Source organism: Myxine glutinosa, chromosome 1 (genome assembly GCF_964187855.1).
Source record: "Myxine glutinosa chromosome 1, kmMyxGlut1.1, whole genome shotgun sequence".
Taxonomy (NCBI): domain Eukaryota; kingdom Metazoa; phylum Chordata; class Myxini; order Myxiniformes; family Myxinidae; genus Myxine; species Myxine glutinosa.
In genome coordinates, this window is record NC_136261.1 from 25,203,465 (window position 1) to 25,218,791 (window position 15,327).

General features: G+C 44.9%; 2 protein-coding genes across 7 annotated transcripts in view; one reads left to right on the forward strand and one right to left on the reverse strand.

Annotated features, from left to right (window-relative positions):
- Positions 1–15,327, forward strand: part of LOC144889489 (uncharacterized) — an 880,122-nt gene that overhangs the window by 838,676 nt on the left and 26,119 nt on the right. The gene's annotated exons all lie outside the window — the stretch shown is intronic.
- LOC137421875 (carnitine O-palmitoyltransferase 2, mitochondrial) overlaps positions 1–15,327 on the reverse strand; it is an 87,903-nt gene that overhangs the window by 38,830 nt on the left and 33,746 nt on the right. For all 5 annotated transcript variants that reach the window (XM_078769744.1, XM_078769735.1, XM_068108365.2 and 2 more), the window contains exons 5-7: positions 9,748–9,854; positions 9,338–9,545; positions 1,486–1,690 (exon numbers count right to left, since the gene is read on the reverse strand). In XM_078769744.1, the coding sequence (XP_078625870.1) occupies positions 1,486–1,690; positions 9,338–9,545; positions 9,748–9,854 (520 nt within the window). The remainder of the gene's footprint in view (positions 1–1,485; positions 1,691–9,337; positions 9,546–9,747; positions 9,855–15,327) is intronic.

Here is a 15,327-nt window from a genome sequence, read left to right on the forward strand (position 1 = left end):
GCCATCTCCACAGCACATTGTATTAATTCTGCCTGAAAATACGACTAATAAAATAGTTATTATTATTATTCTCAGTCTCTCTGTGTCGGTCTCTCTGTGTCGGTCTCTCTGTGTCGGTCTCTCTGTGTCGGTCTCTCTGTGTCGGTCTCTCTGTGTCGGTCTATCTGTGTCGGTCTATCTGTGTCGGTCTCTCTGTGTCGGTCTCTCTGTGTCTGTCTCTCTGTCTCCGTCTCTGTGTCCATCTGTCTGTATCGCCATCTCTGTGTCTCAATCTCTGCATCCCCGTCTCTGTGTTTCCATCTCTGTGTCTCCATCTCTGTGTCTCTGTCTATGTGTCTCCATCTCTGTGTCTCAGTCTCTGTGTCTCAGTCTCTGTGTCTCAGTCTCTGTGTCTCAGTCTCTGTGTCTCAGTCTCTGTGTCTCAGTCCCTGTGTCTCAGTCTCTATGTCTCAGTCTCTGTGTCACCGTCTCTGTGTCCCCGTCTCTGTGTTTCAGTCTCTGTGTCTCAGTCTCTGTGTCTCAGTCTCTGTGTCTCAGTCTCTGTGTCGCAGTCTCTGTGTCGCAGTCTCTGTGTCACCATCTCTGTGTCCCCGTCTCTGTCTCCCCATATCTGTGTCCGTCTCTCTGTGTCGCCGTCTCTGTGTCTCAGTCTCTATGTCGTTGTCTCTGTGTCTCAGTCTCTGTGTCGCCGTCTCTTTGTCGCCGTCTCTTTGTCGCCGTCTCTTTGTCGCCGTCTCTGTTTCGCCGTCTCTGTGTCGCCGTCTCTGTGTCTCAGTCTCTGTGTCTCAGTCTCTGTGTCTCAGTCTCTGTGTCACCGTCTCTGTGTCCCCGTCTCTGTGTCCCCATATCTGTGTCCGTCTCTCTGTGTCGCCGGCTCTGCGTCTCAGTCTCTGTGTCGCCGGCTCTGTGTCTCAGTCTCTGTGTCGTCTCTGTGTCGCCGTCTCTGAGTCGCCGTCTGTGTCGCCGTCTCTGTGTCTCCGCCTCTGTGTCGCCGTCTCTGTGTCGCCGTCTCTGTGTCGCCGTCTCTATGTCGCCGTCTCTTTGTCGCCATCTCTGTGTCTCCATATCTGTGTCACCGTCTCTGTGTCATCGTCTCTGCATCGCCGTCTCTGTGTCGCCCTCTGTCTGTGTGCATCTCTCTCTCATTCACAGTTTATAACATCAAATCTGCAGCTATCCTCTACCATCTCTCAGTGCTGGTACAAAAATTATGTGGAGAGGTGGTTGCAGTCAAGCAGACGGCTTTCTCAACAACTTGAGCGAGGGCAACTTTAGGTCACTCCACAAGGGTCACAACAAGTGTATGTCCATCTTTAGGCAAAGCAGAAAACACCATCTCGTTGGATTTTTATTTGTGTCAGTATCCTTTATAAACCCGAGCCTGAGTAGAGGGTATATGGCCCACTTTGGGCATTATCATTTGAAAATAGCACAGGTGTAATGTGCAAGGTATTACTGCAAGTTAGTGGAGGCTCTTTTCCTTACCATGATGGTCCTTGTAGGTGAAATGTAGCCCAAATCATCAAACAGGTTGCAGGTGTATATGTGTCCTTTATGAAGCACAACAAAATGGCGGGTGCCAAGTGTTGTCTGGAGCTCATCTCGTGACTCCTGGGGTATGCGGCTTGTACCGAACAAATGATTCAGTTGGGACATGCACATCAGACCTGATTTTGGATGAATCCCTGACCTGTCAAGGTAATAATGGTGTGTTAGCTCAATTTTAAACTTGCTCTCATATTATTTGCATGGAGAACCAGTTTGTTAAAGTTTTTTCAACTAGAAACACCCATTCATTACGGGAGCGACAAGGTGGATGAAGGTGGGGAATTTAAGTTGGAGGTGACCATCCCAACTCAGTGGAATATTTCCATGCACACTCAGAGTACAACCACCACTCTTCAACTTATTTCGTCCAGTGGTTTCGGAGTGATAAATTAAACACAAAAACACACACACACAGAGATTCTTTCTAGAATCCATAACTACGAGTATATTGTGGTAAGTATAGTATGGTCCATGTTTTCAGGGAGGTGAGATTGCCGCATAACAGGGATCTGTCAGAGTGAGTCGTTTGTTGCACATGACACTGAAGAGGCAATGTATGTAATTTATAGATGGGTTAGACATTAAATGTGTGGGCGTAAACATCTCCTGTTTGTGTGCGGGGCTATGTGAAGATTTCCCATGAAACAGGCACACGTGCGACATGTGTGCAAACGGCTAGCATCATCTGTGCCTGTGTGTGTCAGCCATGACAGCGTAATGTGCTATGAAGCCAGAAGTATCAATGTGCATTTATTGTTATTGGCGCCGCCCTATGGGTGGGATGGACAAAGGAGAACTTCGCCTAGGAGGCATGCAGGAACTGTAAAGAGACCTTGCTTACAAAAGGAGAGAGGGAACTGGAGAGAGGCCTCGCTTAGAGTTAGAAGAGAGACCTGAATGAGAGGTGTTATGTGTTTGAGGAGAGATCAAAAAGCCTTGTGCGAAAGAGCAAAACCAAGTGGTTCACGGAGCAACTTTAGACATTGTTTATGGCTTTGTCTCGTTGGAATCTCCCATCTACTTTCTCAACAATTCTCTCGAAGAAATTCTGTCATTCAAGCTTTTGGGTCTCACCATCTGCCATGATCTTTCCTGGGAAAACCACATTTCCAAGCTGGCCTCCAAAGCCAGTCGCTCACTGGGCAATCTCCATCGTGCGAAGTCCTTTCTAGGCACACCTGAGCTCCTCACCACATACAAAGCTTTCATCCACAGCTCAATGGAATACTGCTCTCCACTCTGGGCTGATATCGCACTCGTTCTGGTAGACTGTGTCAGCAGCCTAATCGTTTTGGCTGGTAGAGAGCTGCTCTCTGTTGGTTGTGCGTTGTTTGTGTCTTAGCTTGATTGCAATTTTTACGGAGGGTGAATGTGGTAAATGAAGAAGGAGAATATCTTGGAGCTGGGATGCTCCTTGCATGGCTATATATATCCAGACGCTGTGTTTGTAGAAGGAAGAGGGTTTTACTGCCGGATTGAGCTGCGATGACTGCTGAGCCCATTCTGAGTTGGTAAGATGTGACTGTTAATTGATGGCAAATGTATTAGTATGCTTTTCCATTTATATGATTAGTAGATCTAATGGGATGCTTGTTTGTGTTGTGTAGGACTTGTGAAGATCGATTTCAATAAAGCCTCTTATCTGAGTACGAGGTCTTGAATAGCAATTTCATTACAACTGACAAATGCGGACAACATAATCGCCGCCTTTGATATACAAAGGTTGTTCACGAATGTCCCACTGTTGGAGACTATTGATATATATATATATATATATATATATATATATATATATATATATATATATATATATATATATATATATATATATATATATATATATATATATATATATATGCACATCTGCTATATCACATTGATCTGGAATATCCACAGATCTCAGAACAAGTGTTTGTGGAGTTGATGAACACAGCAACGAGGCAGTTGAATTTAGTTTCAACATAATTGTATATGTCCAAACTGATGGATGGCCATGGGTTCTCCATTAGGCCCAGTGCTTGCAAATATCTTTGTGGGCTATCACAAAATGCAGAAACTTACTGGTTGGCAAGGTGGGGATGCTCCCATCCTATACTATCGGTATATTGATGACATTTTTGCTTTGCTTGAGTATCAGATGGCATGTGACACATTCTTGACAAAGCTAAACACTCTCCATCCAGTGCTGAAGTTTACCATGGAGCTGGAATCTTCAAAACACTTCACCATTCTTGGATGTGTTGGTCGAAAGATCCACACGTGGTTTCACTACATCCATCTACCGGGAGCCAACCTTCACTGGGCAGGTATACTCGCTGGGATTCCTATAGCTCCACGAGATACAAAATTGCCTTGATCAACATCCTTGTGAACAAAGCTCGGAGGATTTGCTCACCTTGTAATCTACCTGCTGAAATGAAAAAAAATCGTGAATATACTCGGTGACAATGGTTATCCGGAGTTTATGATCAAGAGATATGTGCACAAGTTTCTCAACACGACAAAGGAACACAAGATCGGTCCTGACAAATGTCCGGTATATATCAGGATGCCATGGAAAGGACAATCGTCACGAAGGTTTGAAGAACAAATCAAACATGCGGTATCAAACACGTACCTGGCTGTGCAACCTCGAGTAATCTTCACCCTTCGCTGTCTACTCACGTCAGTCAACAAGGATGTTCTGCCCACCTCACAAATCAGCAATGTTATCTATGAGTTTAAGTACCGATGTGAAGCCCGGTAGTAGTATGTAGGCCGTACAACTCAATGGTTGGTAGATCGTATCAAACAACATGTCCCCCTGGAAACTCGAGGAAAGAACTTGGGAGTGAGGACTCAACTGGTACGAGCATGCAAGAACGTTCAAGGACAGTCGACCATTTCTTCTCTTCTTCTGCCATTTCACGGAACTTGGATGCCAATCCCGGTTGCACAGACCAGTACAATGTAGATATGTTTAAGATATTGAGCCGAGGTTGGAGTACGTTACACCTACATATGTTAGAAGCAACCTTCATCCATTACACGGACCGTACATTGTATCGTCAAAGGGAGTTTGTACATTCTCTCATTCTCTTTCAACATGGAAAGATTAAAGGTATTTCCCCGACCGCTGTCCGTGTTGTGTCTGCAAATGTGGAGTCCCCGGCATTGGGTGAACCAGATCCCCCCCTCCCTCCAAGGTAATGATGCAAATGGTGCGTCATCGCTGACAACTACGCTCCATCCAATCGGAGCCAGGGATATTGGTGACTGAGTCGACCAATGGGCGTTCAGAATACCAATGACGTCATGACTGATGAACCAATCAGTGTCGCCGTCACATACACATGCTATAAATGCACTAGCTCTCATCTCCTCCAGTATTTTACTGTGAATCGCCTTGAGGAGTACAGCATGAAAAGCTTCGGTGTTATTGTTAATATGTCGTGTTTGGTTTATTTTATTTTAATAATCCAGATATATTTCCTGATTCTCAGATTAGGTGGAAGGTAGATGCCGATTAGTTTTGTGGGTGCCGTTGGAACATTGATGGCAGAGTCTGGTCTAACCCAGATTTTGGAATCTTTAATTGGAGGTTTTGGCAAAATGCTAACAGGAAATAGGTTTCTGATGAATATGAGAGCTATGCGCATGGTGGCTGAGGAGCTACTCAGAGAAGGTCAGCTAAAGTGCCATGATCATCTCTTGACTGTGCTGGAAGACCTGGCATCTAGAAGTCACACTGAAAAGATGTGGGTTGATGTCTTCACAAAACCAGTACTTATAATGATGCTGTATGTAAGGGAAACTAGGTGAATTCGATGAGATTTTACTGAATTTATGTAATGCTGTATACCATCAAAATCCAATAGATAGATGGACAAATAACCACATTTAGAGGCCATTTTTCCCCGCAAAGCGGGGGTTGGCCTTTTTCGGGAACCGTGGTTGTTGTTGTTTTTTGGTCCCCTTTTTGAAGCAATGTTTTACGGCCGGATGCCCTTCCTGACGCCAACCCTTTTTGCCGCCTTTAACGACAAACGGGGAATTACCAGTGAACTGGTACTCAATTAGCCGACCTCGGAGGGATGACAGGCTGAGTCAACCCCCCTGGCGTTAATTCAGCGATCGACCGGGATTCGAACCCAGGATCCTAGGATCCTAAGCCGGCACCCTAACCGCTAGCCCAACACCAGGGTCAAATGAAGATGGACAGAAGGATGTATATTGCCTTTCCAGAAAAAGGCGACCTAGGGCTTACAAAAAATTATCGAGGAATCACTCTAACATCAATAGCGGCCAAAATATACAACCTGATGTTATTAAACAGAATCAGACCGCATATAGAACCAGTTCTGTGAAAAAATCAAAATGGCTTTCGTACTAGTAGATCGACCTCCGGGCAAATCCTTACTATTAGACGTCTTCTTGAAGGCGTTAAAGCTAAAAAATCTTCCTGCTGTTTTCATATTTATTGATTTCTCGAAAGCTTTCGACTCCATCCATCGAGGTAAGATGAAGGAGATACTGCTAGCATTCGGGATACCTCAGGAGACAGTTAATGCCATCATGATGCTGTATAAGAACTCGCATGCAATAGTCCGATCACCTGACGGCGATACAGACTGTTTTGACATCATGGCAGGAGTTTTACAGGGTGATACCCTCGCTCCCTATTTATTCATAATATGTCTCGATTATGTGCTACGCAAAGCAATAGACACCAACAATGAACTTGGATTTACCCTCAGTAAACGGAAGAGTCGGCGATACCCATCCAAGAAGATTACAGATGCAGATTATGCAGATGATCTTGCGGTTCTAGCAGACTATAACAATGATGCAGCGACACTACTACACAATATTGAAGAAGTAGCCAGCCAAATTGGTCTCTACATAAATGCCTCGAAGACAGAGTACATCAGTCTTAATCAAGATCAAGTTGTAGACATAAAATCACTCACTGGTGAAAACATCAAAAAGGTTGACGAATTCACATACCTGGGAAGCAACATCGCCTCCACAAAAAGAGATGTCGAAATCAGACTTGGAAAGGCTTGGGGGGCTTTAAACAGTCTAGGCAAGGTTTGGAAATCTGCGCTTCCAATGGAGCTGAAACGAAACTTCTTTAGAGCAGCTGTTGAATCAGTTCTTGTATATGGGGCAATTACATGGACCTTGACATCGTCACTAGAAAAGGCCCTGGATGGTGCATATGTTGGAACCCATCTGTGGATCGGTCCCATCGGCCGATGGGTCTGACCCATCTGTGGATGCACGAGAAATGACAATGCAGACCCATCGGCCGATGGGTCTGCGCCATCTGCGGATGTGTTGTTCACCTTGAAGGAATGTGTTGACAGAATGGTGCTCTTCAATCAGGTACACAGTCATTGGAATTACATGTGGTAGGAATTTAACAGAGATGATTTTAAAATGTTTTATTATCTATTTCTACCCATCTATTTATACATTTTGTCAATACATTTTGTAATTAACAGATACATGGCAGTTTTAGTAAAGCTTTACATAATATACTCAACATTCATACAAAACATTAGGTGTTCTTCTGATAATGGCGGAGGGGAATGGTGGCAGGGTAGAGAGTGGCAGGTGCTGATGATTAGGGTCAGGGTTAGGGTTAGGGTTAGGGTTAGGTTAACTCATCCACCATTGATGCATACACATTCCTTCAAGGTGAACAACACATCCGCAGATGGCGCAGACCCATTGGCCGATGGGTCTGCATTGTCATTTCTCGTGCATCCACAGATGGGTCAGACCCATCGGCCGATGGGACCGATCCACAGATGGGTTCCAACACATACACTCGCATGCTCAGAGCAGCCCTTAACATCTCATGGAAAGAGCACCCCGCAAAATATGAATTGTATGCAAAAATCCCACCAATCAGTGTAACCATACGTCAACGTAGATTAAGATTCGCTGGGCACTGCTGGAGAAACAAAGATGAGCTCGCAAGCGATGTTTTACTTTGGTTACCAACTCATGGCAAACAGGCACCAGGGAGACCTGCGAAAACATATATAGATCAGCTTACAAATGATACTGGGTGTCTGGTTAACGAACTACCTAATGCCATGAGTGACAGAGATGAATGGGAAGAAACGTGTCATGGAATGCCGAACTAGCTCGACGCAGTAAGTAAGTAAGTAAGTAAGTATGTAAGGGCAGAATGGGATGGTGATTGGCCACTTCACCTACAGGCAGTTAAAATAATGATGCCTTACTTCTTTGCATCTGGGCACATCAATTATGCACGATATGGTGTGTATTTATCTGAGGAGCATGGAGGCCTTACCAGAAAATTTGCTTGAACACTTTATGAAAAGTTCTCATGTGATGAGGCACATACAGGGATTGTGGAATGGCATCTGCAGTGATGTGTCTATTGAGACCACCTTTATCGAAGAGTGCAATGGGGACTGATGACAGCTCATATGACGTAACTTCCTTAATGTTTACATGTCTTGAACTGGCCTGTAGTCCTATACTCTGAAGTAAATGACTTTGGTATCATAGACCTTCATGACTGCCATGGTTTCAACTTTCATCTGTATCGAGTTACGGATGTAACTTATGGACGATCTTTATTGGTGACAGGCTTTCGGGCCAAATAGGCCTCCGTCTTGGTCTAATATTGCATATATAATATAGATACAGAAGATAGATATAGATAATAAATATAGATGACAACAAGAAGAAAAAGACATAAAATGCCATAGCCCGTGTGGTTTTAGTAATTTTGCTGTACGGAGTTAACAGCCATCAGTCGGCTATCTTTGGCCGGATTACAAAAAGAAACTACTGCATATATACACTATCATGCATTGTCTTTGTGCGAAGTTTCAACAAAATCGGACAATGCATGTCGAGAAATGGTTCAGGTCACGTTTAAGTAACAAAATGGCCGTTAGTCGGCCATCTTGGATCTGATATTGAAATAAAAATGCCGTGCCTATGTAACCCATCATTAATTTTCAGTGTGCCAAGTTTGAACAAGATCAGTAAATGCATGTCCGAGAAATCTTTGAGGACGTGCTCCTCATTGGATTTTTTACAACTAAAATGGCCGCCATCTCTGATCTCATCGCAAAGCAAAATGGGGTGCATAGGTATACCATCATGTATTGACGTTTTGCCAAGTATGAAGAAAATTTGTCCATACATCTCCGAGATATGGTTGCGGACGCACGGACGGACAGACGGAGGAGACCCAATCCATAAGCCCCCGTTTTGGACTGAGTCCAACCGGGGCTAATAAAGATCCACTCCTGAGTGGCAAGGGAGAGCAACATTAAGTTTGTGGTGAACATCCCAACTTAGTAGACCATTTCCATGCACACCCAAATTACATCCCTGCACTGATCTCTATACTGACTGGATTTCACGTCACAGCTAAATGTTTCATATACTCCTTCCCCCCCATTTTCCCCAAAACCTGTTCTTTTTACATGAATGTAGTATGCCTAACATTGGAATCATGTAATCTTCACCTTCTTTTGTGACCCTTATCATAGTTTGTTTGTTCTTCATTTATCAATTGTTCCTTACAATAATAATTAATTTTATCATCGAAATAAATTGTATTGGGCTTGGAAAATAGTTATCACCTTTTATCAAAACGAGTTTGTACCACCATCCCCTCCCCTCAACTCATTCCGTCTAGCTGTTTAAGAGTGCTAAAAGGTAGCACACACTAGTTGAATCATACATAATATGATGATGTAATGATTAAGAAAAAGAGAATCCGAGGCAGCAGATAATAGCATGAGGGACTCACACAAAACCAGTGCCATGTCTATGAGCCAGGCTACCACTGTGTGCTGGGGTAAGCAGACCAGCCTTGAGAGTGCGATGAAATCGAGCGATCGAGACAATCACGTTTGTGGCGCACACCAGCTGTGAGCCAGGAGCCATTTCCATGTCGCCAGCAACATTGGTGATGATGAGAGATTCTTTGCGCTTTAGGTACATGTCCAGCCAGAAAGCTTTGGGTTGGGTGAGCGGTGTGCAGAGCAGGGTAGATTGATGAGAGACATTAAAATTAGATTCATCATCACCATCCATAACTCTGTTACAAATCCCTCAAATTTAATAATCACCTCATCATTAAATATGTAATAAATGTTTGATTGTCTAACTGAGCTTTAAAGAGTTAGTTGAGATTGTTCAGCAAAACAAATAACTTACCACTGACGTAGCTCGTGTGTTGGTTTTCCTTATCATACACCAAGAGTTGATTCTGCAGCAAATGACCTTCTCCATGTTCAAATGAACTACAGATTCGCTCTGTCCTCCTGATACACATAATTAGTCACGAATGAGAAACATATCAAGATACAGTCATCCAAATTCCACCTTTCCGCAATGTGGGTGAGCAAGCGCAACCCCTACACTAGTCAAAACACTACACAGTTGGACCTCGCTATTCACGGTTCCGCAATTTGCGGGTTCTGTGTATTTGCGGTTGATAAAATGCGACATGTTTCTCTATTCATGGAAAAGTGCACCGCAAATTCGTGGGTATTTTTTCTATTCGCGGGCATGTTCCGCAAAATTGTGGGGGGGGGGGGGGGGGGGTTCCTATTTACGGCCGTGTTCCGCAGATTCGCTGTTTTCTAAGGGGTGCAAAAAAAAAATTCATGAGTCGCTAGCCTGACACATTTATTAAACCCATCTTTCATCAGCCATACATAAAGCAGCTGGAAAACGTATACACAAAAACAAAATCTACGAGCCACAAGCATGACCTGCTTTTACAATCGCTACTGTGTGCTTTGCGTTTTCATGGCTTTCGTGGTCGCAAATTTTAGCCGCACTATAATCGAGAGCTTCAGGAGATGTTCCACCAGCAGGTTAAACAAGTCAACCCCACGATTAATAGAATGAAAATGCTTCATTAAATCTATTATTGAAATCAGCAGCTTGGCTCAATATGGCATCATCTGATAACATCCCCCACAAACAATATGCAGAGTATTCACTTTCCCACAGCTATCCACAATGCCCGCATTCCTTCAATAAATTGCAAATGGTACCTGGTGTTATCGTTTTTTTTTTTTTGTACGCATTTTATATGAAACTGTAATCATGTGCATTTTCAGTAGAAAACATTTTATACTTTAAAAATTCTCCTCGATGAATCAGGAACCGCCAGGAACCTATAACGTATCTTTTCCCCATTGAAACAATGCCAAGGCATACATTCGTGGGATTTTAATCTACCTTAGCGGATTATCGTCGACATTCGCCTCGCCATTTGTGGGATTATCGCCGACATTCGGAGGTTTTATCTCGCCATTCCTGTGACTTTCATCGACCTTCGCGGATTATCGTAGACTTTCTCGGGATTTGCCTCACCATTCACGGATTTTGCCTCGCCATTCGTGGTTTGTTCCTCTCTATTTGCGGATTTTCACAACTCGGGAACCTATCCCCCCCTTTTTCCATTGAAACAATGCCCCGCCATTCGCGGTTTTGCAATTCACGGCATTTTCCAGGAACGTCTCCCCCACGAATAGCGGGGTCCCACGGTATTTATATAATACATGTTCATAACATTATGACTCATTACTTTGAATGCATCATCACTAAAATAGAACTTGTAACCACAAAGGCCTTGGCAGGGATTACTACAGAACTACTTGTTACATGAATGGTAAAATTCTGTAAACTCAATCTCTCTTTAGTAACTTTTGTTTGCTGCTGAAAAACGATGTTAGATTCCTTTTGAATATATTTGCTGTATTTTAATACATATTTTGGTTTATTGTGATCTGTTTGTTCAAATAGCATAATCAAGCATGTTTATGGCGAATAATATTTGCACGGTTTGATAAATGAATGGTGTATACATGGTGAAAATGTGATGTGCAAGCTGCTGTTCCAGGTGAAACTTGGAAAAGATAAACAACAAAACAAGAAAGATGTTGTGCACAGCACGATACTTGCAAAATCCAAATCAAAGGGAGGCGCAAAGCGCCCCTCCCTTTATACAGTACTAGCTGAGGTACCCGGCTTCGCCCGGGTTGAATAAGAATAATACAAATATATGATGAAAAGAACATGTATATTTTAGAGCAATATCACAGTACATTTCCTACATGACGTTTTGTCAATTTTCAATTTCTCAAAACCTCTGGGTATACAACATTTCTGGTTTTCTTACTTGGTGCCAAGACAAAGATTGCTTGGTGTTCCAACCCTCGAGCAGCCCACGTACAGCTGGCCATGGGCAAACACTTGTTCTGTGAAGTTCAGGCCTACAACCTTCATTGATTGCCCCTGCGCCTTGTTGATGGACATAGCAAAACATAGCCTGATAGGGAACTGAATCCTCTTGAAGGAGAATAGAAGGTCAGGTGGAATAAGTGGTATCCTTGGAATGAATACTTTCTCTCCTCTGTATTGTCCTGAGAGGATGGTTGCCTCTAGGACATGCGGCATCATTTGCTGGATTGTCAATCGTGTTCCATTACACAGCTTTGGTGGATCAAGATTCCTTAGAAGCATGATTGGTGCTCCCACCTTGAGAATCAACCTGTGTGTTGGGAGTCCTTGAGGCTGAAGACTGTTGAGAAACTCAGTTGGGAAGTTTACTGCCTGATCTTCATCTGTCACTTTGTCAAGAGAATCATAATGTCTTTCATGACCGGGAAGTTGGTGGAGGAGCAAATTGTTGATCTCTTGAACAGCATTGTTCTTGGGGGCCAAAATGGCTCTTTCGGCAAGCCACGATGAGTCCTGGAACTGGGTCTCCATATTGGGAAAGACCTTTTTGATCAAGTCATCTTTTGTTTCAACAAACTGTCCAAATGGTAGAATTATTTGTTCTGATGCATCTTGAGGGTATAGGCCATTGCCAACTTTCAAAAGCTGGCTTGAGAACGCCCCTGCAATGTTGTCACCAAGAAGGTGGACTCTCATGTTGGTATTCAGGGTAAGTCTTTGCACATGTGGCCAGAGGAGATAAGAAGACTTGATACAGGCCTTGACCTGATCTGCTCTTGTGCCCCGTTGGATGACTGGGAGAGTCTGACGAAAGTCTCCAGCCAGAACAGTTATCACACAACCCATGATTTTCTTGTTGTTGCGAATATCTTGGAGTGTTCTGTTCACTGCTTCGAATGCCGGCTTGTGGTTCATCGTAGCCTCATCCCAGATAATGATTTTGCACTGTTGAAGGATCTTGGCTTTTGCTGAATTCTTGCTAATGTTGCAGGTTGGGGTGTCTTGCTTGGTCAAATCCAAAGGCAGTTTGAAAGTTGAGTGTGCTGTCCTTCCTCCTTCCAGAAGTGTAGCTGCAATTCCACTTGAGGCCACAGCCAGAGCAATTTCCGACTTTTGACGAACCTTGGCCAGGATGATATTAATGAGGAATGTTTTTCCTGTCCCGCCAGGAGCATCGAGGAAGAATATCTTGCCAGCATCATCATCAACACTCTTCAGGTCACTCTGTCACTCTGTCATCATCAACACTCTGTCACTCCTACGGCTTGCTGTTGGTCCTCAACCATTCTTGGGACATTCTGCTCTACAAATGTGGTCAGCTCTTCCATGTTGTAGTTTGTTTCCCTCAGAAGCTCCTGAGCCATTCCCTCAATGCAGACAGTAGGGATGGTGTTGGATGGGTGTTGAGCTGTGCTCGGCTTCCGTCAGACGTGACACTTTGCATTCAGGCCAAAGCATTGAATTTTCGTCTCATCAGACCACAGAATCATTTGCCTCATGCTCCCAGAGTCTTTCATAAGCCCTTTTGCAAACTCCAGGTGTGCTGTCATGTGCCTTTTTCTCAGGAGTGGCTTAACCAAAAAAATATTTCCAACAGTTGAAATAATTATTGTTTCCAACAGTTGAAATTTAATATGAATTCGAATTCGAATAAAATCTCAACTAAAAAAAAAAACCGTTTATTCGTTCTTGGCACGAAAAAATGGCGCGCATTTTGTCATTATGTGCGACTTTACGTCACTCCTACGGACGTGAAAACATTTGTTTTCCTGAAAATATATATTTAAAATAAATAAAATAGTACATAAATTAACAATAAAAGAAGCAAAAAAACAATTTAAAATACAATAAAAAGCACATAAAAATATATAAATATGTATGCAGTATACTGTACGTATGCGCAACTGCCGATTCTCATTCAAAACAGAGGCGACGTACAGTATTCCTTTACTGTGTCTGTGTTAACCATGGGTCCGAAGAAGGATAATGCTAGTGTTTCCAAGCGCAATGTGGTTACGATGGACGATAAGGTAAATCTGATTAAAAGGTATGGAAAAGGTGGAAAAGTGTCGGTGATAGCGCATAGACCTTATCGCGAATCGGACCGGCAATGCGTCATGGGATCGGAAAGGGGCAATAGCGCCGCCACAAACTACACCATGGAATTGCAGCTGGCCCGGTTTTTGAAACCATTGATATTGAAATAAAAAGTAGCCTCTAACCACCAGGATTTTATGCTGTTTCCGAATCTGTGTCTAAAACTTTCTCCGATGTGTAGTTCTTGAGTTATAAGCAGACATCCAGACAGACAGACAGACACTCCTCCTTTATATATAGAGACTAGCTGAGGTACCCGGCTTCGCCCGGGTTGAATAAGAATAATACAAATATATGATGAAAAGAACATGTATATTTTAGACTTTAGAGCAATATCACAGTACATTTCCTACATGACGTTTTGTCAATTTTCAATTTCTCAAAACCTCTGGGTATACAACATTTCTGGTTTTCTTACTCGGTGCCAAGACATAAAGATTGCTGGGTTTTCCAACCCTCGAGCAGCCCACGTACAGCTGGCCATGGGAAGTACCCGGCATTGCCGGGCGGGGGAAGGGAGGGGAGGAGGAAGGAGAGGGGAGGGGAACGGGGGCGGGGAGGGGAACGGGGGGGGGAGGGGAGGAGAGTGTGGGGAGGGGAGAGGAGGGGGGGAGGGGAGAAGAGGAGGGAGGGGGAGGAGGAGAGGGGAGAAGAGGAGGGAGGGGGAGGAGGAGAGGGGAGGGGGGTGAGGGGGGAGGGGGAGGGTGGGAGTGGAGGGGGAGGAGGGAGTTGAGGGGGGAGGTGGGAGGGGAGGGGGATGGGATGGGGAGGGGGAGGGGGGAGGGTGAGGGGGGAGGGAGAGGAGGGAGGGGGAGGGGAGGGGAGGGGGAGGGGGGAGGGGAGGGGGGAGTGGAGGGGGAGGGGAGGGGGAGTGGAGGGGGAGGGGAGGGGGAGTGGAGGGGGAGGGGAGGGGGAGTGGAGGGGGAGGGGAGGGGGGAGTGGAGGGGAAGGAGGGAGGTGAGGGGGGAGGGGAGGGGAGCGGGAGGGGGGAGGGGAGTGGGAGGGGGAGGGGAGGGAGAGGGGGGAGGGGGATGGGAGGGGGGAGTGGAGGGGAAGGAGGGAGGGGGAAGGGGGGTGAGGGGGAGGGAGGGGGAGGGGGGAGGGGGAGGGGTGAGGGGGGAGGGGGTGAGGGGGGAGGGGGTGAGGGGGAGGGGTGAGGGGGAGGGGAGGGGGAGGGGAGTGGTAGGGGGAGGGGGGAGGGGAGGGAGAGGAGGGAGGGGGGAGGGGAGGGGGAGTGGAGGGGGAGGGGGGAACGGCTAGCTTGGCAAGCGATAGCAGGCTTTCTACTTTTATTTTTACCTCAATGAGGGCTATATATAGAGTCCGTGCTTGGAGCCTTCAAGTTCAACATAAAGTTTTTTTAATGAAAAATAATGCAGATGTATAACAATCCACCAATGCAAGTTCAGAAATGAATGCAGATCCTTTACTTTGCGATACAAA